At 35.7% G+C, this 27,885-nt stretch overlaps 1 protein-coding gene across 2 annotated transcripts; it reads right to left on the bottom strand.

The window, feature by feature from the left end:
• Nucleotides 1-281: 281 nt before the first annotated feature.
• Nucleotides 282-23,098, bottom strand: LOC308697185 (interferon-induced very large GTPase 1-like). Of its 2 annotated transcripts, XM_081376332.1 has the most exons (9): nucleotides 22,976-23,098; nucleotides 19,152-19,257; nucleotides 10,689-10,754; nucleotides 10,536-10,568; nucleotides 7,914-7,955; nucleotides 7,221-7,796; nucleotides 6,387-6,980; nucleotides 6,171-6,238; nucleotides 282-5,073 (listed from the first exon to the last, which is right to left on the bottom strand). In XM_081376332.1, the coding sequence occupies exons 2-9, from the start codon at nucleotides 19,192-19,194 to the stop codon at nucleotides 394-396; spliced, it is 6,102 nt and encodes a 2,033-aa protein (XP_081232458.1). In that variant the 5' UTR covers nucleotides 19,195-19,257; nucleotides 22,976-23,098; the 3' UTR covers nucleotides 282-393. The 2 variants fall into 2 exon arrangements, with proteins under 2 accessions (XP_081232458.1, XP_081232459.1); XM_081376333.1 differs by lacking the exon at nucleotides 10,536-10,568.
• Nucleotides 23,099-27,885: the final 4,787 nt, after the last annotated feature.

Below are 27,885 nucleotides of genomic sequence, written 5' to 3'. Positions count from 1 at the left end.
AGAAGTGCTAATAATATAAATTTTCAAACATTGTCTAGGATAGTACAGGCTAGAGCAAGGAGGGAATTAAGAAATGGCGAAAGCAAAGAATAAGATTATTTTTTTAAGTGTCAGCTGGATGCAGTGAAGTGCTTAAAATAAATTTGAAAGGACCAGTGAAGACTTTTACGATTATTTTGTCATATTTAAGCATTTTGTTCCAACAACTATAGGTCTTAATGAATTAATCAGTTTACCAATACATACAGTCTTTTGAAACATAATGCTATTAAACTCTTCTCTCTAAAGTGTCCCAAGGTATCAAAGAGGTGTAGATGATTCCAGCTTCACTGAAGTGATACAACTGTTCTGTAAATCAAAGAACAAAAAAAAAAAAAACTTATACTTGTTCAATTAAATGTATTTATCCAAACTCTCTAAAGCATCCTGTTTTGAGTATATTCTCCATTCATCTGGTATCACACCACTCCCCTCAAATGTTTTCATGTAGTATTTTTCCAGATCTTTCTGGAATCTGCAGACAAACCACTTCCAGTAGGGCAGTTCAGATAGATCAGATGTGATGCTCCAGTCTGCATAAACTCCTCCTGCTGTTCTGTAATCTTTCCAGGGGATTTTTTCTTCTGATCCAATAGGATAAAAATACAGATTGCTGTTTCCTACTGCTGATGTGCAGATATGAGTAGACAAGTTGCATGTATTGTCGTAATGAATTCCACTCAGTCCAATACTACGATGGAAAGCAACACTGTGATCTCCATGATGGTTTTCTATGGTGTTGGTGCAGACTGTTTTACAGAACGGACACTGAACCCAACAGCACTGACAGAAGTGATCAATCAGAATCTCATCTGGCCTGAACGTATAGTCCAGCTTTACTAGAAATGCCTCAGTGTTGAATTTACTGTAGATATCAGACATTATAGCTGGAAGTTCTTCTCTTATCACATCTTCTAGGAGGTAGCAATTATCAGCACCACTAAGTTTCACTCCACTGAGGTCTTTTTCAGAGAAGATCAACTCATCTGAGAGCTGCTGTGTGAAACTCTTCAACCACAAACCAACATCTCCTCTGTTCACTTGAACATGTTCAGTAGATTCATGTGCTGCTTTTATTATCTTCTGCTGCAAGAGTTTAATGTTCTCCTTCATCTTGTGTGAAACACTGACATTGAACTTATCAGTGATGTACTGACTGACTTCATCTCTGATGAAACTCTTGAAGTGATCTCTGGGATTATAAATATAATTCATGTATTTGTGACAATCCTCCTCTTTTGCCAGTGTCTTCAGGATGTGTTTCTCCAGTTTTGATCTGTTTCCATTCAGTGATGAACAGTTTTTCATTATTTCATCTGTCAGATCTCTGGCAGTCTTCTTGTAGACACTCTGCTCAATGGGCTCTTTAAGTTTCTGACAGATGATCTCTCCAAAAATGGCAGCTGATGTTGCTCCATGACAGTATTTCTGGAAAATACTATAGTACTCTTCTCTCTTTTTCTCAACATATATTTCTGGATCATTGGCATCTCTGAACATTCTGTGTTGGTCAGAGATCATCTGCTCTGCTCTGTTACAGATGGAATGTACTAAATCCATGAAGAATTCATTCTTGAACTCATATTCCACAGATCTTTTCTGATGTTCTGTTACTCTCATCTTGATGTAATCTGTGATTTGTTGAATGCAGCTGATGTTGTAGCCCATCTTTGAAATGTTAAATGACTGAATCATTTTGTCTGTCTGCTGAGCAACATCTGTGATGAAATTTCTTATTTCATCTTCTGGAGACAATGTTTGAGTGTATCTAGATGAGTTGATTACAGACTCTTTGAACTCCTTTTTGAAAAGAACATATTCAGTATAACTTGGCACAGAAAAAATATCCTTGCTCTCCATCCAGTGGCCTACAGGTGCACTTTCATAGATGTCACTGAGGAAGTGTTTTACATCTCTCATTATGTCATTATCTTTTATTGGATGAGTGTCTTTGATGATCTTCTTCACACTGTGTTTCCAGAACGAATCAAATTCTTTCTTTAGTGTTTCTTCATCATTTGTTTTGTCTTTGAGTTTTAAGGCAAGTTCTTTGCTCTTTTCAAAGAGAGTGTTTTCATGATGTGTCTTCTGAGCATCAATCTTCTTCTTCAGGTCTCGCTGCTGAAGAATCTCGTTTAATTTCTTCTTTGTTTCTCTCACAATGTTTTCCTGAATCTCTTTGATTTTGATTTCAAATGATGATTTCCACTGAATCAGTATATCTGCATCTGTGTCTTTCTCAAAGAATTCAGACATTGATTTCTCCACTTCTTCGCTTGTCGTCTTCAGTTCTGTTTGAAGATCAGTTTCCTCAACCTCATGAATTGCTTCATTTTCTATTTTGTTGTGTATTTTGTTCTCAATTTCCATCATAGCACTGCGAAGACTCCAGGACCACTTGCTGTATCTTGTCTCCAGTTTCCTATAGGCTGAAATCTCCAGCGAATTTCTGAAGCTGAAGACAAATCGTTCATTCAGTAAAGCCTCCCAGAGATCTTTAACACGATCTTTTAGGTCTATCAGCATCGTTCCATGTGACTTTGAGGCATGAGACACAATAGTTTTCTTTAGTTCTTGAATATTCTCACAATAGTTTGGGTTTGGTGGTGCCATGGGTGGGTTTCCCTCCCAAAGATGAGCAAAATACTTCACATCATTCTGAACATCAAATTTAATGACATCACTGAAACATTCTGCATCACAGACTTCATCCTTTGCAGCAAGATTTGTCATCTTATCCAGTGTCTGCAGCAGTCGTCTCCTTCCCTCCTCATTTTTCTCTCCAGCTGTGACGTCTGAGACATTCTGATGCACAAACACACAGCTGGGATTCAGTTTGACCACCTTCATCCTCAGGAAGGCCTGAACAACAATCTGAAGAATGTCCTGCATCTCAGATGGGTTTTCTCCAAAGATGTTGATCAAGGTCAGATTTCCAAGACCAACAACAAATGTGGCCAATTCATTGTCATGATGTCTTGTTGAACTTCCAGTCAGTTCTAGAGCACGAAGACCCTCAGTGTCAACAACCAGAATATAGTCAAAGTTCATCTGTGTTTGCATCTCGTCTGAGACTTTGACCAGCTGCATGAAAGCTCCTCTGGTGCACCTGCCAGCACTGACGGCAAACTGGAGTCCAAACATGGCATTCAGCATGGTGGATTTCCCAGAGCTCTGAATCCCTAAAACTGACAGCACAAAGACTCTCTGGTCTCCCAGTTTCTGGATGAGTTTATCTAAAACAGCAGAGATCCAGATCACAGGAACATGAGCAGCATCTCCATCCATCAGCTCCAGTGGAAATCCAGAGATCATCATCTTTGCTGCAAGACTCGGGAGAGAAGAGAAGTCAAACTGCAGATCTTTCTTGTTCTTCTTCACAGATGAACATGATTCATAGATCTGACCGATCTCCCTCATGATGTGCTCCAAACCAAAGGTTGCAGCTTGAAGTTCCTCAGATATTTTCTCAAGGTCAGTTTGTTCAAACTTGAGTTGTTCAGATTTATCATATTTGTGAGGAACAGAAATATTTTTTGAGGTTAGGAAGATTTCAAGCCATTTCAGAAAATACATCTTATTCTCAGCATGACATTGGATTTGTTTAAAAAACAACTGTACAAAAGTTGTCATGTCAGATTCATGCTGCTGGTGACGAATATTCTTCATCTCGGTTTTCTTTCTACTGATGTCCATTTCTGTCTCATATGCTCGAGGTCGATGTAGTTCTTTGTTCTTCTGACACCACTGATGCCACAGTTTCCCCTGATGAGGCAGAAATGATTCCTTGATTTCTTTCAGATCTTTATTCTCCAGTAAACTCATCATCTGCTGTGCTGTTTCTCTTCCTCTCCTGCAGTCTTCATCATCTTCCTCATCTACTCTGATGTCTGAGTGTTTGGACAAATCTTCAAGTCTGAAAGTGGAAGATGATTCTGAGAGACAATCATTTATGGTTCTTCTGAGTTCTTCAGATACTTCTGACTGATTTCTGTCTTTCAAACCAATCTTGTATTTTCCTTTTATTGGCTCGGTTACAGCAGAATCATCCTCAGTAAAAAGACAAATAAATGGCTTTCTGTTCCTGTACAGGTTTTGGATTATTGTTGCACTCTTGTCATTGTTTTGCAGTCGTGGTAGAAGAACAACATTGACTGAGGCCATTTCAGTGAGGATCTGCAGCTGTTTCTCATGGTCTCCTGCATCACCGTGTAGATTACAGAACGCAACAGAGTCAGTGAATTTATCCGTGTTTTTCCCAGAGGGGCAGAACCAGGCGATCTCCACCACTCCATCCATCAGGACTCTGGTTCTGCTGCTGCCTGGGCAGTTCCTGTGGAAGAATGTGTTGTGTTTCTCATTGATCAGACTGTTCATCAGCTGAGACTTGGATGAAGACACAGAGCCAAACCTGAAGAAAAACACCATTGGAGTTTGTGCCTTGTAGACCGGATGGGTTTGACTAATGATCTCATTGTTGGTGTTTCTCATCTTCCAGCTCTTGTTGATTTGTCTGAATGTCCAGAGAGGAAACTCAATCTGTTGTGTGTCTGGATCAGGAACAAGCAGAGGCAAAGCGTACTGACACTGAGACAGTTTAGTGACCATCAGCTGCTTCAGGAAACCATCAGCACAATGAAACACGGCCATCTGAACATCCATGGGGTGAATACGCTCAGATTGACTGATTCCTTTGTTAGAAAAAGACATTGCTTTAAAGATATCACCCATATCTGCATATGAGTCATTGTCTCTTTGTTTTGTGTGATGCTGTTCATTGTTTTTCTCAACATGAATGTATCTTGCTCTGTAGTTCATCATCAGTAGTTTTTGCATGAAAGTCTGAATTATCTCCTCTTCAGCACAAGATTCAGTGGATTGTAATGAATGTGCTGTTAATTGAAGAAAATCTGCAGTTCTCAGTTTATGATGCCTGCCTTTAAGATGAAGTCTATCTAAGAGATGCTTTGTTTTTCCATCATTTTCTTTTGCGTTGTCTTGTTCCAATCTTGTTTCTTCTTCTAAAGCTATTACCTGTGAAAGAAACAGCCATTTATTTGGCACTTAGTAATGAAGGACATTGTTCACTTATGCAAGAATGCAAGTTATGATCTTGACAATTAATCAATAAATCAGTTTTAATTAAGATAAAAAGCCACATTTTATATATATTTTAAAAACATATTGTGCTATGTTATTCCACATCTTGTCAAAATTGAAGGCTATCGAAAACAAATATATCCTATGGCTCAAAGTAAAATTAGCCCACCATCACATCTCTACAACATGTGGAATGTTTTATTTCTCCATTAAATGGTATGAAATTATATTTAATCAATATTAATATTGAATATTAATAAATATTGAAATTTAAAAACATAAAATACAAACAGTATTACTAAAAGATCTTTGGCCATATTGCCAAGCCCTATTACAAATTGAACTGCTCTGAGACACTGAAAATCCTGTATAATAAGCACATGCTCAACAAGTTTGCTTCACTTTAATATTTGCAGCTAATGCATCCTATGGTCATGTAAACACTGCAGTTCAATTTGGTCATCACTTCACTTTAAATGCTTAATCCTGTTCTGGATTATTATTTTCAGTCTTAAATTTACAATGCCGGCGTGGGATGTGAATTAGGTGTTCCCGGAAACTTATGTGTACATCACCTGTATGTCCACTTTACAACAGTGACTCATTTTAAATCAGCAACATCACAACTTGTGGATTTATTGTTTAAATAACTTAATTTTATAAAATGTATGACACAATGTCACCTTTAATTTTGTCGAGTTATGATACAAATTAACATAAGTGTTTAATTGAGAGCTAAATCTAAATCTATTTATTACTGTATTTGAAGTATCTACAGTATATGAAAACAATTAAAACTTGGATATCTGTGGTCCTAATTGGGTCACTTTCCATACCTTACTTTCAGAACATTATTAGTAATTCTACAGTTTTGCATCCCAAATGTTTGTTCTAAAACAGAAGATAAAATGTGACAAAAGAACATTTTCTAATCTCACCATTACTACAGCTTGTATCCTACATAAATGTTAAAAATGTTTCATTTTGACTTTGTGCACATATCCTGTAGTTATATTTCAGCCAGCACATACCTTGTGTGTATCTTTCTCCATGCTTGTGGTGATTCGCTGTGTGTTCTCTTTCATGATTGTGATTCTATCTATTTAAACAAACGAAAGGGGAACACTGAAATATTTGGTTCTCTGAAGTGGTAATTCCTCTGCTTCCTCACAACTCACTTTGGTACTACCATATTATATTCAAGTGATAATGTGTGCGTATATACAGAAAACAAACTGATTTCTTACCATTTTCTTTTTCACTCTTTTCGAAGTTTCGCCTTATTTCAGTGTAGCGCTGCTGTTTATTCTCATTAAACAGATGCTCAATCTTGTTCATCAGGTCTCCCATCTCTGATTGGTTGTTCATAATCTGGTTGCAGGTGTGAAATCTTCCTCCACATTTCTCCAGCAGTTGCTCCAGAACAGGGTCTTTTATAGTTTTAGACTTTTCTTCTTTCGTCTCATAGGTGAAGAGAATGATCACAAACTGAAGAACTTTGTCACCAAACACTCTCTGAAGCCATTCGAGACTCTTCTTATCAGCATCTGTTAACTGACCCAGTCGCACAACAAAGATGAAGGCATGGATTTCATTTTCATTCACTAGTTGATCAATGAGATGATCCACACAGTCCATGTTAAGTTCAGTCTCATGTCTGGCAGTCATGTTTATCACAGAGATGTAGTGTTCTGCTATTTCCCTTGGTAAAGGAATGATCCTGGATGTGTTTGTAGTTTTAAAACCGTACTCTTCTTCTCCAAGTAAGATGTTGTCATGTCGAAACTGGATTGATGCAGAGTTTCCAAATAGTGCAACGGTCAAAGGTGACTTCTTATGACCTGAAGTAAAAAAAAAAAAGCACTTTAATCTCTACAATAAAATGCACCACAGAGATAAAGGATGACCATCTGATTAATTTATTTTACTTATTTGTGCACATTTATTATAACCTTCAGTTTGCAGGAGATCATTGGACAGGCTGTGTGAAGTGTTTAATGCTTTTTAATCTACTTTAGTCATTCACTTCTATTTATTAGGAATCAGTAGATCTCAATTATATAAAATATTTCCAGACTCACCTCTTTCTCTGTCTTGTTGCTCTGTGGAATTCTCTGAACCTTCAAATTCATCACAAATCAGATAGTGTCCACTGTTCATTTGTGCAAATTTCTCTAAATTCTCTTTGAGGTCAGCAGAAGGGCTGTTTTTTGTAAGTTTGTAATGTCTGTTAAAACATTTTTTAATAATTTCCTTTATAACGCCATTGACTTCGGCCGGCTCAACACTGTCTGACTCTTGTGTCGTGAGCACCATGGTGTATTCATAAACCTTGTTAGAGAAAGACTTGAGCACCTTCTCTACATGCTCTAGATCTTCTGTTGAACACTGATCATGTTGAAGGACCAGAACGATCACGTGAGGTCCTGGATCAGACAGATACAGGCACTTTCTTACCGTCTCTATGATCTGATTGTCTGAGAGATGTGGCTGGAGAAGGTGAGGAGTGTTGATGACTGTCTTGTGCATTTTTCTTTCTGTCTGCACTTGATCTGAAGGAGCTTTACTGTCAAACTTTTCATTCCCTAATATGAGTTTTCCCACGCGACTATTTTCTGCCAAGTTCTTCCCCAGTAGAACAATCCTCAGATCACTCTCTGAAACACACACGGTGTTATGAAGAACCAGTACAAGCAAATTAAATCTACAAACAGTTCAGAGTTTTGATACAAAAAGCAGAAAAGTTCAGTTCAGAGTTTTATTTAAATACTTACTCATGGGACTCCGGGGTCTTGTGTGAAAAGTCTGAACGACAGCTACAGAGCAAAAACAAACAACAAACAAAACAAAAACATTACAATTAAGATTTCAACAGACTGTATCTCGGTATACTGTGCTGTATATAAAAGTGCAGAATTTAGTAATGCAAAATGCATTATGTAGTCAAATTACAAAATCAAGTACTTTTCATTATTTTCAATCAAGTACAATTTCATTAATGCGTTTATCAAATTACAGGTATGGATTATATTGATTACATTGCTTTTCAGCCCATAGCTGTAACTTATTTAATGATCATGCCTCTGAATTTAAAAGAGCCTGAAAAACCATCGCAATCACAATTGGTGGTAATTAAAAATAAAATAAAATAATAATTTGCATACACGAGTGAAATGACTTTTTTTTTTTTTTTTTTTTTTTTTCTGGACTGTTTGAGATTGGGATGAGAATATTTAACATTTAATTATTATTCAGAGATTTCTGAACTATTGAATAATTTTAAGACTCATTAGTTTTCCGAGGCTCCCTAGTCGGCGGCTGCCCCAGGTTGAAAATCACTGTCTTAGGCCTCATTATCCGCGTTTCCACTGTCGGGCCAAAAGCAAAAACTGTAGCCTACTGGGAGAGAGTGCTAAAGCTCCTCAGGTCGTATTTTTGGTGGCATATTTGTAGAAATTATCTTTCTTTCTAAATGTAATGTAAATATGTCCTGTAACTACCAAATAAGCAGAAACAGACGCAACCGAACAAGTAAGTGTGTCCTCTTACTTTTGTGAAAAGTTAGACCTGTGAAATAGCCTAGACCTAACGGCACCACGTTATTTCTGTGTGACTAATCTGCAATTTTGACACAAATTAATTCATTATGATCAATGTATCTCTTTTTCTTGTAAACCTGTGGTAAAACATAGATTCTTGGGTTTTAAATATTCAAGTAAAAAACAAAAATGTCAGCAAACGGTCCCTTTTATCATGTTTGTTTTGCGATCACGCTGTTTCCAGTGATTTCTTTCTGATTAGTTTTCTGATAAAACTTCCGTTTGTTGGTGAAATGATGGGTTTGTGTGATGTTGTTCCAGAGAGGCGTGTTTTAGTGTAGCGCTGCAGAGCTTCTGGCCTGACATTGGAAACGTGGATTTTGGGCTCAGGGCTACAGGTCCTGTAGGCTTTTAGCCTAGAATGGCACGTCTAAAGCCCTGGCTTGCACTGGCCCGAAAGTAGAAATGTGGCTAATGACAAGTATAGGGTATTGAATGTCAATTGTAAACATACTTACTACAGGCTAAATCTATTTAATAGATTAGTACAAGCAGTACTACAGGCTGCATGACAAGTAAAGTTTGATTGCATAATTTTTTGTCAAATTAAAATATGGGTAAAAAAACACATCACAAAGTCCAATTTAAATATAAGCACCCTTAAATGAAAGCAAGAGCACCCTCAGTCGATATATATATATACTGCCCTACAAAGGCTAAGAGCAGTATCAGCAAAAACACCAAACTGAGAAAAACAGCTTTTTGTGTTTTTCTTACACCAAATATAAGCATCCAATTAAATTTAACAACAAATGCTACAATTAGATAGATCAGAGGCAGGTGAATATTAAACATTTAGTTTTTTGACAGTCAGGCAAAAATTTGGTAGTTTTATGGGCTATACTGCGCTTTGCCTTTGCATTACTGCGTATATTTACATGGCCATACAATAACAAATAGCAGTAAGTGTAGCAAGTCATCATAATCACTTGCTTATATCATAAATCATAAATCAAATAATTTTTTATTACCGTGAGTCTGGAGAGGAGGGGGTAGGGGAGACGACTCTCTCCAGTATTTTGAATTTGTACTGCAGTAACTATTTTAAACACTAGCTGTCAGTATTACAGATTAATTTTGACCTTTAAGGTTATTTCTCTAAGGTATTCCCCAAGGTATGGTTGCTATCCCAATGCTGTAAAAAAAGCTAATGCTAGCTAGAAAGAGCTAAACAGACAAAATTGACAACAATAAAAAGGTTAAGAGGTTTAAAACTTAACAATTTTTGGTGACTTGTTTAAGGCAAGTTTCACCAGCATTTTTCCACGTAAAAGTGAAGCCATTTTGACAGTTCCTTTCTTCTCTGAGAGAGGTTTTATAACATACTGTATGCTATAAAACCTGACTCATGCCACTTAGCAAGCTGCAACAATGTTCATGCTGACACAAAGGCAAACTGCAGTATCATAGTGAAACCAAGGCAGTACGGGCAGATACTGCATTCTGCCTTGGTTTCACCCTACTTTTCAATACAATACTGCAACTAAAAATGTCAATTTATATAAGAAATTTATTAGGTAGCCATATGAAATTTTAACAGATTGAAGAGCAGATCCTGCACTTTTTATTTGTGCAAAAAATTTTTTTTTGAAAAATTGAAGATACTGCTCTTAGCCTTTGTAGGGCAGTATATATATATATATATATATATATATATATATATATATATATATATATATATATATATATATATATATATATATATATATATAGTGCCTATTTGTGAACAGTCACAGTTCAAAACTTTAAAACTATATCATACTTTTCTGTTGCTGTTGAATTGTTTAACTGACTTACTGTCAGGGAGATTCAAATCTGAACTACTGCCAACTGCAAAACATAAAACAATCACAAAACACCCACAAACACACATGAACACGTATTGAAAAAAAAAAAAGAAGCAGTGCAAGCAATACAAATCTACAAACTGTTATTTTTTCATTTAAATACTTTTAGGGTATCCATCCCTGCTCTTGCTCCTATTGAGGCATCTTTCCCCAGTCTTCCGAACACCCGCTGCAGAGACAAAAGCATTACAACAAATGTAATATCTTGTTTACTGATTGTGGCCCCATTTCAGTTTCTGTTCAGTTTCCATTTGCCTTAGTTCACTAGTTAGTCTCATTGGTTGTTAAAACCAGTGGTGGCACGTCAGGCCAGGCACAGCTTACCCAAAATTTTGTAAAAATGGTAAAAGGACATTTAATCTTAATACAATTCACAGCTATCTTATGTCTCAGAATGTGTATGTATTGTTTATAATTTCAGCTATATAAGTGTAACCACCGCGCTCTACCCGAATGTGCTGAATCTGTGAAACGCGCGTCTGAAGGAATAGAGATGGAGGCAAATCCATAACCGGAGACTTGTGTCTCCGTTGGTAAAAAATAAATATCCAATCACAATCGAATATTTCGCTTTCAGCGATTAGGAGTGTTCAGAAAAAAAAAAAAACATGGCAGATAGGGCTGGGCGATTTAAATCGTGAGATTGTTATGCGTATCTCGTCAGTAAAGCCGGTTCCTTGATTAGTAGTAAATCGCCATCACCTGCTTTCAGATGGAGTGGCATTTACTACAAAGAGCCGTAGTTAACTGACAAGCTGAGCCATATCGCATTAATTATTGCTGGCGATACGTCCGCGATTTTAATGCGATATGGCTCAGCTTGTCAGTTAACTACGGCTCTTTTTAGTAAATGCTGCTCCATCTGAAAGCAGGTGATGGCGATTTATTACTAATCAAGGAACCGGCTTTTACTGACGAGATGCGCATAACAATATCATGATTTAAATCGCCCAGCCCTAATGGCAGAGGAGGCTAGACTCCCTTGGTATATCAACCAATTATCGAAGAGACGAAAATTACGTGATATTAGTTGGAACTGCTACCACTGATGTACCCACTATATGGAGAGTAGAGATACTGAATATTTGATTGCAAACAAATTTATCAAACTACCATTCGAAACAGCTGCTACAAATTAAAAATTAACCATGTCCCCACCCCTATAGGCTAAGCTAAGATCTAGACTACAGCAATCAGCTTTAATAAACGGCCGAACGTGCTCTTTTAACTTGGACATTTAACCCTCTGAGGTCTAGGGTGTTTTTGGGGTCCTTGAGATGTTCTGACATGCCCTGACATTTGTGCTTTTTTCAGTTGCTTATAAACATATCAATGGCAAAAAAAAATTACACTCTATTTAGCACAAACAGGACTACCATAATATGTGAGCCACATGTATGTACATGTTTTCATTTTTGAGAGAATAATGTTTATGCATGGTTATTGAAAAAACTAAAAATGAAAGTTTCTGATGTAAGGCCACAAAACACATACTAAATATGTGTCAATAAGACTTTTGACTCATCGCCTAGAGTTTTTTCTTCAAAATGATGTGAAAATCATCCTACCTAATCATTCAAATAAAACGATACATTGATTTTAGTTTTGTGAAACACTTTTAGTTTGGAAAGCCAAATATGCAGATGGGGCGTAAAAGATCGTGCATATTTAGTGGTTCACACCTGATGAGACAATGCCCCTGCATATTTAATGAGCCATTCATTCAGGTGTGTCACCTATAGCTAACTTAAATATACGAGCTTGATAAAAATGATCATTCTAGAAGAAAATTTTGGATGGCATTTAGAGGCTTTTGCATCTGAACTCTTCATATATATATACACACACACACACACACACACACATATATATATATATATATATATACATATATATATATATATATACATACATACATACATACATACATACACACACACACACACACACACACACACACACACATATATATATATATATATATATATATATATATATATATATCAGAGTTTCCGCTAGAAAAAATTGGTGCCGGTCAGAGGTTCCGTTTTCCGGACATTTTGATAATATGCCGGTCAAATATCGCCTCTTAATTAGTCAAGTTGAGGAAATCTGGAGGCAGGCTATGTAACTTAAAAAAATGACATAATCAGGCCAAATAGAATGCAACATGTTTATTAGCCTAACTTTCAAATAGACGGAAAAAACATGAACGTCCGATTGGCGTCAATCAACGCCAATTGTTTTTACTATGGTTTCACATAGTTTAACAAACCATCCCCCCTTCCCCACATAAACTATCTGAAGCCTATTGTTTTTACTCAAGCGAACTTCCCAGTGTCTCTCCACAACTTGCAATGCGCATAAGCCGCGTAACCTTGTTCTCCGCAAGGCGACTTCACTGCTTCGTCTTGATCCGATTCTGCAGCGAGAACCCCCTCTCTGCAGGAACACTCCAGACCCATTTTCTACTATGGTTATGTACGTTTCTTCATTCGGATCTATTTGCGATCCATTCCATTATAAACAAACAACGCAGTTTATAGGCTATGCTTCGTCCTTGTTTCATTATTCATTAAGATAATAATTAATAAATGCACGCATAATTATCAGTGAACTTGATAAATGTTGCAGATATGTTTTGCTATGCATGCACAAACAAATGCTTTTCAACTTAGCCTATGTGTGCAAAATTCTGAATAAAATGAATGTGCAGCAATTTGTACAAATAGAGAGTCTATGTCTACTATACGTGTTGCAGCCATTAAATAAGCTCATTTAGTTTAATATTTGTTAAAATATTATAATGTTATTTTTTAATTTATGTGGATTATGAAAAGTGAACCGCACGTGTAAGATAGTATGCGCAATATCGAGCGAAATGGAGCGGGTCAGACATGATCTTGACCACTTAATTAAGTTTTTTGTTTTGTAGAAAGCCTTTTTTGAAGTGAATTTCGTTTTGTATAAATTGTATCTTAATTTTAATATTTTTTTATCAACCAATTGCCTACATTTAATATAATAATAATAATTTTTAATATAGCAGACGATAGGCCTACATGACGGCGCCCGCGCGGTCACTTGCTCGTGAACGGGAGAGCATCTCATCCTAATTTAACGAAACTCAGCGCGTAGGCCTCACAGACATGAAATATATCTTAAGAAAGCTTGAAATGTCTTTTTAACAATTTAAAACGAAAAGAAATAGGCTACTCTCTGATTATGTAGCCTAATCCATGATGTGCATTTCTCTCTATAGGCGCGTTCACTACGGAGATGGCGATCGTCAACTTCATCTTTACAGCTGTTGTTGCTGTTAATAAACTAAAAATAATAGGCCTATAATTTTTGTCCTCGGTGTCCAGAAAAGCGCTGAAACTGAGATTAAGGGGAACCCGTTTATATTTATTTTTTATTTTTTGGCTTATCCAGTTTTCTGGAGGCCCACCTACAATCAAAATCCTGGCGCCGCTAGTGCTTCGCAGCGGTCTGATATCAAGAAATAAAAGACCGCATTCCACATTGGAATTCAACCAAGCCATGTTATAATGTTTAAGAACTTTCAAACGGTAGAGCCTGTTCCTTTATAACATAGCCAAAGGTCGTGTATTTTTGCTTTATACATTTTAGGCTTATTCTCAAATTCAGATTGTGTTAGGGGGGCGGGATTATTAGGCAATTTTAATCGGACAATTTGACCGGAGAGATTTAATTTTGTCGGACATTTCATTTTTTTTTCGGTCAATGTCCGGCAATTACCGTATAATATATATATATATATATATGTGTGTGTGTGTGTGTGTGTATGCATATATATATATATATATATATATATATACTGTATATATATATATATATATATATATATACTGTATATATATACTGTATATATATATATATATATATATATATATGCATACACACACACACACACACACACATATATATATATATTATACACACACTACCAAATTGGTTCACAGTTGGAAGCATCGCAATTTTTTTTATTTTATTTTTTTTTTCACAAATTGTGCTTGCAAATTGTATAATATCCAAGGTAAATATGTCTAGTAATTGTGCAGTTAATTCTCATACTGTATTTTCAGTTTTGGAATATTTATCCTCTCCCCAAATTTGTCACTAATAAAACACAATAAAAATGAGAAAACACAAAGTTTATTCAGATCATTACTTGTTTACACCGTCTCGCAGCGTTGTGAGAAATAATAATAATGGAAAATGTACCTCAGAAGTGCGGGTATATCGAGGAGCGAGCTGAGGAATACTGTAAGTTTTTTTCCTTCTCACGTGAATCGGGTTTCTGTTTATGAATGAATGAACGGCAGAGATGCGCGCTGTTTACCACAGCTCGCAAAAAGACAGTTTAACCCTCTGAGGTCTGAGCTGTTTTCTGGGCCCTGGAGGTGTTCTGACATGCTCTGACATTTGTGGTTATTTCTGTTACTTGTGACATTTTCATGGCTAAAGTCTAATTACACTGTATTCAGCACAAACTCTGCTACAATAATATATCAGCAGAATGTATGTAAAAGTTTGTAGTTTTGAGATAATGACATTTATGCGTGGTTTGTGAAAATACAAAAATAAATTCTCACTGAAATAAGGTCATGAAACCCATACTGATTATTTCTTCACAAGACTTTTGAAAATTTTATCACGTAGCCTAGAATATTTGCTCTAAAACTATGTGAGAATCACCCTGACTGCTCATTCAGAGAAGACAATATATTGATTTAAAAATTTTACGACGTGTTTTGTGTTAGAAAGCAATATGCGAAGAGGCGGATCACCTCATTAATATGAAAGCTTTCCACACCTGAGAAAGACAAAGAACCTCCCTAATGGCCCTATTAGGAGCTTATCAGGGCCCATCATTCTGACCACCCTTGCACAAAGAATGAGGAGATTTAAAAAAGAATGGCTTTTAAAATTGTTTGGATTTATTTACAACACAACATAATCCAAAGATACACAACAAAAAAGCACTTATTGAAGAAAGAGACCTTTGTGCCATTCCTAAAAACATTGTACATACCTTTCATTTTCTAAGGTGTTTGATTTTCACTTTACCATGTTCATGTACAGAGACATGTACTGTGAATGTTGAAGTCAGCAGGACTCAGTGGCATCTGGGCCCTGAAAAAAAAAAAAAAAGTGAACATACTGATATCAAGAGAAAGGCCTGCACGATTTTGGGAATACATTTTAGATTTTTCTTGTTAAAATTGCTTTTTAAAATTCACAGAATACACACTCACACAAATGTTTCCAACAATATATAATGAACACCAGGTTTGTTGTGCCTTGTAGGTATAGGCTATGCGCAGTGCTGCATAAAATAATAACAATATAGCAGCCTATATATATTTTCAAAAAGATTTCAGTAACAACTAAGCTAGAGAAAAATATATTGATTATCATGTTACTTCAAATGTTTCCATTCGTTATGATGATATGAAATGAGATAATAGTAAAAACATGAAGCCGTTTGGAGCGTTTTGCTTTTCCAAAATATGATACATTCAAACGCGATCGCGATCAAAAATATGATACATTAAAACGCGATCGCGATCAAAAATATGATACATTAAAACGCGATTGCGATCAAATATAAAACATTATGGTTAGGCCTACCATATACATAGCCTATCTACGTTTGAGCAGATATCCACAAACACAGTAACAGTAAACACGGGTCTAAATATTATAATATTCACCATATATCTAGCAACAGTTCAACTGCAATGTGAAATTTATGCAACAATAGCAAACTAATATGTAAGAATTACTTACCTTATCTTTCTTGTCTTCAAATATCGTTCTTCTTCTTCTTCTGATGTAAATCCAATGTAAGCTCAGGCACGTCTTTCAAACTCGACGAAAAGTGAAGTGTTTTGTTGTTGAGGTAATGAGGGCGATCGCGTTCCATGTGGAGATTTGCATGTGAATATCTTTTGCGCGAGTGGGCGTGGCCGAATTAAAAATAATTAGGAAGCGTTTGAGAAGCTGGAAATCTTGTTGGTTTTATACAAATTACTTAAACAGAGAATATTTGTTTTCGTTTTGAATCCGATCATTTAAAAGTACACACTTAAATGTTTATAAAGGTGTATGGCTCATAAATGTGTGACAAGTATTCGCTGAGTTTTGTTTCAGTTTATAGACGTGCTCAAGAAAAAAAAGTTCACCGCGACGGAGAGGCAGAACGCACACACTGTTTATTTTCTTTATTTTACAAAAGCACAATGTTTTGATTTGATTGGAAGTGGACACATACAAAAGTAGAAATACCACAGATTCTTTTTTTATATTTATTTTTTCTGTATGACCATAAATGACGGAGAAATTTAAGTTTATAGTGCTACAATGTGGAGAAAATCCAGCAAAACGCGCCGGCGCGTTTGTCGACCTCAGAGGGTTAAATTTAAATCGCGTGTGTGAATGAATGATGATGTTTTAGCAAACTGTATTGCTATACTGAGATGAGTAAAAATCGACTGAAATATGTTGAAATAAAATTTAGGCTATTTGTATAAGCAACGTATTAAACTGCAAATTAACATTTATATGCCCTAATATTTCATAAAAACAACGTTACAGTCAGGCGAAATATGAAAGACAACATTTTGTTGACTAGATTTGGGTACAGTTTTTACTGTAGAATATACTGCCACCACATCAAATAAGCTTTTGTTTAGCAATTTCTATATATATAAAATACTATTTTTGTCAAAAATAAAGTCATCAACTAAGATGTTAGCTGTTCCAATGTTGGCTATATTCAAACTAATGAATACATAGATAAAATGTAGGCCTATAATCTTTTTTTTTTTTTACAAAGAAAGAGTACACTTGAAATATTGTTGAAATTGTAATTATTGTTGTAATTGTAACCTTTTTTTAATAAAATAGCAAAACATATTTACAAGATAGATGTAAGCGGAATCTTAAATGGTCAATATAAGTCTTCTTCTAAATATATATTTTGTCCTTGCCTTGTGGCTCAGTCAGTGTCACACCTGAATGAATGGCTAATTATGCAGAGTGGGTGGGACATTGTATTCTCAGGTGTAAACCACTCCTTGTTCACGCCCCCCTCGCATATTGGCTTTCCAAGCAAAACCTGTTTTACATCAATTTAAATCAATGTATTGTTTTATGTGAACGATAAAGCAAGACTATTTTCACATAATTTTGAACCCAGAACTCGAAGCGACAACATCCATTAGTCAAAAGTCTTATTGACACATATTTATAATGAGTTTTGTGGTCTTATTTCAGCAACTTTCATTTTTATTTTTTTCAATAACCACGCATAAACAGTATTTTCTTAAAAATTCAAAAATATACATGCATGGTGATCACATATTTTGGTAGCCCTGTTTGTGCTATATAGAGTGAATTTACACCTTTGCCATTAACATGTTTATAAATAACTGAAAAAAGCACAAATGTCAGAGCATGTCAGAACACCTCCAGGGCCCAGAAAACCGCTCAGACTCCAGAGGGTTAAAGGACAGAAAGGTGAATTTTTGCTTCAAGTGATCGGCTAGGTGAGTGAAATTATATTTATATTGTCTTGTTGTATGTGTGTCGTTTTCTGTAGATTTTCTGTCTAAAAGTGACAAAAAAAAAAAAAAATCTTTGGGAGGGGATCTGACCGTTAAAATGTTGTGTGCCTCCAAAACCAAAACCCACCAACCGCCACTGGTTAAAACCGGGTCAACCGGGTCGAAATAAACACTGCTACTGAGAGTTTATGTTTTGATATTATCATTCCGTGAGATTAGATTGTCCTAAAACTGAGCGCAAGCTTGTGTGGCTCCGCCTCTGTGCCGGCAGCAGCAGCTCATTTGCATTTAAAGGGATACACTAAAAGAGTGTTTTTTTTTTCTTCTTCTCAGCCCCAAAAAGGGACAATTTAAACATACTGTACAAAATTATCTGTTGGGCATTCTGGAGACATCAGAGACTTATTTTACATCTTCGGAAAAGGGGCATAATAGTTGCCCTTTAAAACAACAACAACAAACCACAAAGAGTACATCTCATAAACTTAATATTCTGCATCACTTTTGATGGAGTTGTATCCTTTTGAATTGTGTATACTGCTATCAAAGAAGCAAAGGTTATATAATTTTCAATTTAGCAGGGAAATTAATTATGATTAAAATATACCACAAATAGCTATAATTTATTCATAAGTTTAAGAAAAAAGAATACATGATGACCAGCAAGGGACAATTTTCTCAATCTTAATGGCAAACTACGAAAGATTTTTTTTTTTTTTTTTACATAAAAATTTCACTAAAAATATTATATAACCCCTGAAACGCTTGTATACCATTTCCCCCAGTCCAATGCCCCTAATCAGTTTGGTTATTAAATGCAGTTGTCATTCTCTTTAATAACCAAACTGTATAAATGTGGCTGTATTTAGCACTTAAAACCCAGACTGACAATCATATTCTGTTGCTGAATATAGCCAAGATCACATTAAGAAGACCAAGGTGAATGTTTCATGCAGACTTTGTGCACTCACATCTGCCTTCCCTGTCGGCCATTCTGAAGTCCACTGATGTCATCAATGTCTTTATTTAGTGCTGTAGTTCACACCGCCATCTAAGCTTTCATGGGGGCTGTTTGTCCTGTGGACAATTTAATACATTTATATTCATTTCAGCTTTGAAAAATCAGTTGGTTCTAAAAAAACAAAACATGAGAAATGAGAAGACGAGAAGCAAAGAAATAGTTGTTTCATAATACTTGTGTATTAGTGTCACTTTGTTGTTTTATGCTCTGAGCACCTACATTCTGCCCTAAGCGAATTTTGGGCTGTTGGCTGGAAAATGCAGCAAAGAAGTAAAGAAGACAAGTGACATGTAAAACTGGTTTAAAGGTGGGGCATGTGAAGCAACTGTAGACATGTCAGACATTTGTTCTAACTACATCTGAGATCCAGCCACAGCCTTAAGTCCCTTTCACACTGATTAGAAACCAGTTTACAAACCTGTTTGACATTATATATTTCATACATTAAAAATTCTAAATTCTATACATTCTAAATTAACAGAAGTTTAGATATTGATGTTTTATTGAAAACAATAGTTTCATTTGAAGTCACCATCAAGGTGATCAGTGTTTGTTTTCAGTTGGGCTCTTGACACTTGACTTTTTAACAATAGTTGTTCTCTGGCTGCTCGAACTGTTTATAAAGCACATTTGTGGTGGCAAGAAATAGCTAAGATAAAGTTAATCAGGTGGATTTGGCTATATTGTGATGATACAATAATCATCATGGACTTGTCTGATTCACTGATCTCATCAAGTATGTAATCTTTCATTTTATGGATCTTTTAGATTTGTTGATTATAGTATATCTATTTTGAAAAACATAGTGCATAAATAATTTTGAGGTTGTCATCATAGTACAGAACTCCCAGCATGCATTGTGGCATGAATAAATTATGCAGCTTAAATTAAATTGAAATTAAAACTATGATTCTAGTTATAATGATGATAATAATGGTAATAATTCATTACACTTCTTGGCACTCAAAGCGCTTTACATAGTAGCAAACCATCTGTTCAAACCCAACCTGGATGATGCAATGGCAGCCATATTGTGCCAGAACGGCCACCACAAACCAGCTTATTGGTGGAGGAGAGACCGTGTGATGAAGCCATATTAGGGATGATTAGGAAGCCATGATGGACAGAGGCCACTGGGCAAATTTGGCCAGGATGCTGGGGTTACACCCCTAGTCTTTCGAAGGACATCCTGGGATTTTTAATGACCACAGAGAGTCAGGACCTCTGTTTAACGTCTCATCCGAAGGACGGTGCTCTTTGACAGTATAGTGCCCCTGTCACTATACTGGGGCGTTGAGACCCACACAGGCCACAGGGTGAGCACCCCCTGCTGGCCTCACTAACACCTCTTCCAGCAGCAAGTCTCCCATCCCTGCTTAGCTTCAGTGGGGAACAATGGGCTACAGTGTGATATGGCTGCTGGCAAAAACAAATGATTATTTTGTAAATAAATGAGAATTTATTATATATATTTTTTTGTGTGTTAAATTCAGTAATTTTTAGAATTTTTTTTTAGTGGGTTAGTTAGTTTTTTTAATGTTCACAGTAATAATGTTTTCTGCAAAGTTTGTTTTAGTTAATTTTTATTTTAATTTTACAATAAGAGTTAGCTAACCATATCCCTACTGTAAAGTACGGTAAAAAACTAAAATTAATAGTGAATTACTGGCAACTTTTTTGGCTAATTTTTTTCAGTGTGGAGTAAGTCATGATGATGATAATTCAGTTTTTTTTCACATGAATAAATATTATGTTAAATATATTCAGATAGAAAAAAGTCATACTAAATTGGAACATTTCACAATACCACATCATTTACTGTTATTTTAATAAATGAATGCAGCCTTGGTGAGCTTAAGAGACTTTTAAAAAACAATAAATAAAAAATCTTACATCACGAACAAAAAGAGAAGCCCGTTAAAGTTGACAATAGTACTGTATTAATTACAATAGGATTTTGCAAGCAAGGTAATGTCTGAGATTGTCTTTATGTGGCCTCCAGGGGTCCCTTCTTCATAACTAGCTTAATATATCTGAGATGTATGCCAGATCTGATAACTGATCTCTGGCTAATTTTGATTTAATTAAAATATCCGGATGTAGTTGTCTGTGATTTTATTGTGCATTCTTGTGTTCCTTGGAAAGTGCAGATATAGTGATACTTGAAACCATGATCAGCAATGCAGTGATTGGCTGGCAGCAAGACAGCAACGTAATGACATCATATTAAAAAAGAACATCACACACCTGACGAAAAACTGAATTTCTAGACCCACATAAGGAAACAGGCAAGCGACCAAAACAACAATGAAATGCACTGTTACAGGATTCCCAATTATTTCCATTGTTTCACGATTTCTAGCATTTGTACAGGCTCTACATTTTTATTTCAATGTTGTATTTAGCAATTTGTTTATTTTACCTTTGAAGCAGATTTGTTACGTGACAGCATTAAAGTTACTTAAGGGTCAATAACATTTTGTTAGATTTAATTTTGATGTTCCCTTTTGAACATTCAGTTGGCTTTAAGTAACTTTGCAACTACATGTCATTTTAACCCTAACCCTACCAGTCTACCTATACTCTATTAATACTCTAATGAGAGTTAGTGGACATGTTCCTTTTAGTCAACAGAATGTGTTAAAGGGACCATCCAAAAAAAAGTGAAACCGAACATCAGCACAGACAGCATTTTATTTGACCAAGTTATCTATCTGCATCTCTTGCACTGCATCAAGCCACTCCCATAATAGCTGTTCAAATGAATACAATGCTTAGACTAACTAAAGACAAATAAAATATTAGCTAATTATTCCCTCACAAATAAATCTCTCAATGAGTTAAACTGTCTATATTAAGATATAATGTACAATATTATATTATTTTTCTAATTATTTTTTACAATTATTGTCTTATATTATTACTGTCCCTGGTTAAATAGGGTGGTCTTGTAAGAAATTAGCTATGGCTGGGACAGACCTTAAGCATCACCTCATTTAAAAAAAAAGCAATTTACTCCTGTTTACATGAAATAAGCTGCGCCTGAGAAGGTTTGAGACAGCAACTCCAGGATGAGCTTCGAAGAATCTAACAATCCTGGATCATGTCAAATCGTCAACGGTAAAAACTAGATAGCGGAGTAAAGAGATGTACAGAGAAAAGACCCCAGGTGTTTTAGTTTTGTTCATACAAACTTCAGTAATTAATTTTAGTGAAAGTATATATACAATATAATAATGCAAGCTAAATAATAATACAACTTTTAATTTAATATAATTTCCTTTTGTGTTGCAGTTTGCACATTGATGAACACATGAATAAAAACACAAAGTTTCAACTTTACTGATTAACTTTAAGTAAATTAACAGGTGTTTCACTATCACTATTGAATTCTCAACATTATCTAAAAATCAAATCAAGCAAATCAAGTAGAGAGCGCCATGCAAAATACTTTAACAGCATCAATCTGCACATAAAGTTTATCATTAGGTGTAAGGTGGCTACACCCAGAAACAACTTTCTTGGTGTAAAATGTGATAATTGCAACACATTTTATTAATATCTCTTACATTTTTGATATTAAGTATATATGTTACAAAATGTTTATGGTTCACAACACTAAACAGACAGACATATTTCTTTTATAAGTAAGAAACCAAGGTGGAACTACTATTAAAGATAGTAAGTGCATTTATAATTCTTACACTGCTATATATTTCCATAAAAAGAATAATAATAAAAATAAAAATATATATATAAAAAGAAAGATGATACCTCTGTGTTGAAGTGCTGTTTAATCTCTTTATGAACAAGGCAGAAGTTTCTCTGTGTTGTGTACACATGATTTTCCTGGCTCAAAATGAGGTGGAGGTGGTAAAATCCTGATCATGTACACACAGGCAAGTGTACCGCGCCTTCAACTGTCAAGATTCTGAGAGGGAGCACCCAGACTCAGAATAATATTTATTACCAACAGAAGACACAGTACAAGATTGGCGAGGTGGGAACACAGTCCAAACAAAAGGGCAGGGCACACAACAGGAGAACAGGCTGGTCGGAGATGAGTTAGCTCCAGATGCCAAGGCAACAATGGAGTCAAGGCAGTGGCTCAAGGAACCAGAGGCTTGGCACAGGGAGATGTAACTGTAGAAAAACCATACTGGCTGCCATCTCAGGAGAGTCAGCGAGCAGGGAGGACACAAGTAGGACAGGGCAGGAACCAACATGAGATTGGTTACCATTGTCAGCTGGATTTAGGCTGTTGCTAGATTAGATGGAGGACACGACCACAACGCATCCCTGAAGTGTCAGCAGAGATTGTGTCAACTAGACTCTCCCCTTTTGAAGGCCTCTTCGACACAACAGACAATGGCACAGATTCTCAACAAAACCGTCTCCATACCGACATGATAAATCCGATCTTCAACCAGATGGAACTGGATTAATAATATTGAATGTTCTGATAAATTAACTAAATTAACTAAATTAATAACTTTCTTACAACAGAAATGAATCAACACTGAACTTAAGCTGGACAATGACACTAATTTCTTCTAGAGCTGCTGTACAGCCAAAACAAACTTTGTTGCATTATTTTGACGTTATCACTGTGAAGCTGCTTTGAAACGATCTGTATTGTTAAAAGCACTATGTAAATAAGGTTACTTGACTTGAAGGGACATACACATACACGACAAGACTCAACAGGACAAGACAACAAGAAACAAAAACAGGCAAAAGCTATATGACTAGAAAAACTAAATAAAGAAACATTTAGTGCAGACGTTTTCATCTGCAGCATTACTTAGGGCTTGTTTAAACCTGGTATTAAAGGGATAATTCACCCAGAAATGAAAATTAGCTCATGATTTCCCCACCCTGAAGCTATCCTAGGTGTATATGACATTCTTTTTTTCAGACGAATACACACAGGGTTATATTAAGAAATGCCCTTCCTCTTCCAAGCGTGATAATGGTAGTGAATGCCTGTTTCTGTTTTGAAGTCCATTGAAGCGCATCTATTCATGATTAAAATGCTCGACATGGCTCTGCGTGGGTTAATAAAGGTCTTCTGAAGTGAAGCGGTATGAAAAAATATCCATATTTAAAACTTTAGCGACTAAAATAACTAATAAATAACAGCCAACAAAATTTAAATTCTATTTTGCTAGTATGCTTCCCATAATGTTTACGCATTAGGTCAGTAGGCGGAGAGCAGGTGGTGTTTTGTGGCTGTTTGAATGCGTTTTCGACTACCTCTGGAAGTGGTTGAAAGTGGACAATCTCAAAACATTTTAGACCCCGTTTACACCCGTATTTAGTCATCCACTTGTTATCTGATCGGCCAAAACACACCTTAATTCCAGGTGTAAACAGAGCCTTTAGCCCTATTCGCACGGGATTAGTATTATCTGGGGACCTCGTGTGATTTAAAAATGACCCCCCCACGTCTGAATTTCATGTGGCGCATTCGCACGGGATAACCGAATCCTGTGATTTTACTCGAATTTACTGCCTTATCTCCCGGATATGATGTCAATAGGCTATTGGAAATGACTTGTCGTTATTATAGGTCTAGCTGTATGATATATCATAAACAGAAGAATGTTCCTCACCGCATGCTGCTATGCAGTGGCGTAACTTTAAAAAGTGGGTGGGACGGGGGACGGGGGGATTTATGAATGCTAAATCATAAATCGATGTAGGCCTATGTACAATAACATTACGATGTCCAGCAATTGATTTAAATAGTGCATTGGGTTTAATTTGTCGTTTAATGAGAATTTTCACGTGAATAAATACATAAATCCGTTAGATAAAATGTATATTAAAATGGTCTAGTGGTAGAACTTTTGCCAAGCGTGTCAGAGATTCTGGGTTCTAATCCACACTCGTATAGGTTTTTTTTCTTTTTCGTTTTCATACGTTTGTATGCATTTTGTTTTGTAATTTCACCAGAACGAAAAGAGAGTCTCCACAACGGATTGAAGCGCACGTCCGAGTGAAGACTGTGCGCGAGCCACAAGAGAATACAGTATCCGCGCCACTGATCGCAGCGGCAACGAGCACTTTGATCACTTGATTTCAAAAACAACACATTTCAGCGCTAGATCGCCTCTTACAAACAAACTAAATGAATGCTCTGCTAGTTAACTGGAGATGTTTTATTTATTTGTATTGGTACATTCGTGCCGTGAGATGTTTAAAAAATGGTGGGGACATGTCCCACCCGCAAATTACGCCTATGTATGTCATTCATCTCCATCTAATCATGGTTTTCAGCTTTCTCTTTCCTGATAATTGTATAGTTGTATCGTATCATGGTGTATAGCGATATGACCCAGCACCCAAAATACTATCATAACACTCCAACACAGCCTCCATTCTTCACGAAAGATGGATAAAAAAGCGCACAGGAAACAAAAACCTTGAAAAAATTATATACACCCTGTTAAATCACAGAGATGCCGATTCGCACGGGACTAATATTATCACAGGACCTCGGTGTTCGCTGAAATATGGTAGGTCATTTGCGGGGGAATTTTTACTTTACAAATTACAGACATGGCCGATTCGCACGGGATTAAGATCACAGACAACCTCCGCAATTATTACAAATTACTAGAGGTCGCCAGGTAATACTAATCCCGTGCGAATTGGGCTTTTTGACACAAACAGACATCAGTGTATGAATCTCAACAATGGTGACAATCAGTAAAAAGCTTCATGCTTCTTATTATTTGCTTTTGCTGTTTTGTTGTGACTTTAGCAGCTTGTTTTATTTCAGAGTTGATCTGTTTATCTGAATATGTTTTTGATTATCATGATTGTTGAGATTCATACACTGATTCTTGATGTCTGTGTGTGTGTGTCTTAAGTAATACTGTACATTTTTTTGTTTGCACTAAATGTTTTTAAAATCCCTCATATTATTTGATTTCACAACACTGGTGGATCTCATACTGTAGAATCACATGGCTACTATTATGAATAATACAAAATTAATAACACAATACCTGTATAATCAAAGAATTAGACTCCAAATAAGATCAGTGAATCAGAGAAAAACAACCAGAGAAAAACTAAAGTTTAAAGTCAAGGGTCAAGAACCCAACTAAAACAAACTGATCGCCATGACGGTGAAACTATTATTTTCAATTAAACTGTAAATGACAGATATAAAGTCAAACCGCTTAGTAATAAGTGAAGCTGGTAAGGCTGTTTGTGGAGTTGTTTAATCTTCCTCTGCTGAGATCTTCAGAGATTTAATGTCTTCTTTTTTCTTCAGTTGATTTCATCTAAGGCTATGGCTGGAAGTCCATTGTGGTTCTTGTGTTTCTGCTTCTTTTTCTTTTTTTTTTCTGTTCCTTATGTTTTTCTTTCCTTCAGTGATTATGCTTGTTAACAGCAGGTGTTCATTACTAATGCTCAATCATCACTTAATTATCTCATTAACGTCAAGACTGCTTCAGTGTTATTTTAACAGTATAGTGTTGCACACAATGAACAATGAGCCGTGTTATTATAACCCTGGGGATTTTGCTGTATGCTATTTCATAAGTCTCATTCTGACATGTTTCATTTATGTATAACTGACAAATATGGATCGCATTCAGTTTTATTCATTTGTCTATGTTAAAACATACAACCAACATACAAAACACCCATCCAAAACATCCAACTGGATAGAAATGTTATATGCAATTTAAATTCTTAAATCTTATATTTAGACATAAATGTTTTTGTGTGTGTGTGTTGTGTGTGTGTATGTAGATTGTTTAGCAATACAAATACATAGAGGTAATCACTCAAAACCAATTAATATGGTCAAGCAACCTTCATCAGGCCACTTCGGATGGACTCACCCCTTTCTTTTTATCCAAAGGTTTTCTTTATTGTGTCTTTTATATAATCAAACACATGTACACAAGAAAAGCTGTAGAAATGTATAACCCCATTTCCAAAGGTTGCAACTTTTATAAAATGCAATAAATTCAGGAATCTGTGATTTTCTTTTTTTTTATTCCCTTGAACCTATATTTCACTAAAAAGTACAAAGAAAAGATTTCTAATGTTTTCACTAACCAACTTTTTTTTTCTTGTAAATATAAACAACTTCTGATGCTGCGACAACACTCCCAAAAAATTGTGACAGAGGCAAACGTGGAAAGATTAAACTGTTTTAAAATTAGCAGGTTAATTGGTAATAGATGAGGGTATTGTAATGAAATGTAATGGATTTTTGCTTGTCATGTAATGTTAAGTTTATTTACTTGTTAAGTATAGGATTAATGATAAAACAAAATCTGGATACTTGTTTTAACTTTAACTCAATTAGTTTTGTTAGTGACATGTCAAAAAAATATCCTATTAATTATAAAAAAAACAGTGTGCACTGAAAACATGAAACATAATTTCTAATGTTATTTGATACTTCAAATGTAAATCAGTGCATAAGTTTCTCACAGTTTATTACAAAAAAAATAAAAAAAAATAGTTTTCCTAATTGAAAATGTTTTCAAACTGCTACAGAAGACTGCTACTTTCCTCATAAATGAAAGCCTTTTGTTCCAACAACTATTGTCATAAAGAAGATATCAGTTCACTGTGTGGAACACATACTGTCTTTTGAAACAGCACTTTATTTAAATATGTAAACTCTTCTCTCTGATGTACAATATTCT

The sequence above is a fragment of the Scardinius erythrophthalmus genome (genome assembly GCF_964197995.2).
Source record: "Scardinius erythrophthalmus genome assembly, chromosome: 1".
Lineage (NCBI taxonomy): Eukaryota > Metazoa > Chordata > Actinopteri > Cypriniformes > Leuciscidae > Scardinius > Scardinius erythrophthalmus.
Note: the sequence above shows the minus strand (reverse complement) of the source record. Positions and strands in the feature narration are given on the sequence as shown.

What these genes read in the sequence shown, in the direction of transcription:
- LOC308697185 (XM_081376332.1), bottom strand. Translation starts at nt 19,194, where the DNA reads ATGACATCAGTGGACTTCAGAATGGCCGACAGGGAAGGCAGAT. An exon ending in AAGACCCCGGAGTCCCATGA is followed by an intron (nt 7,797 to 7,913) that starts GTAAGTATTTAA and finishes TGTGTGTTTCAG; the next exon opens with AGAGTGATCTGAGGATTGTT. An exon ending in TGGAGAAAGATACACACAAG is followed by an intron (nt 5,074 to 6,170) that starts GTATGTGCTGGC and finishes TTTCTTTCACAG; the next exon opens with GTAATAGCTTTAGAAGAAGA.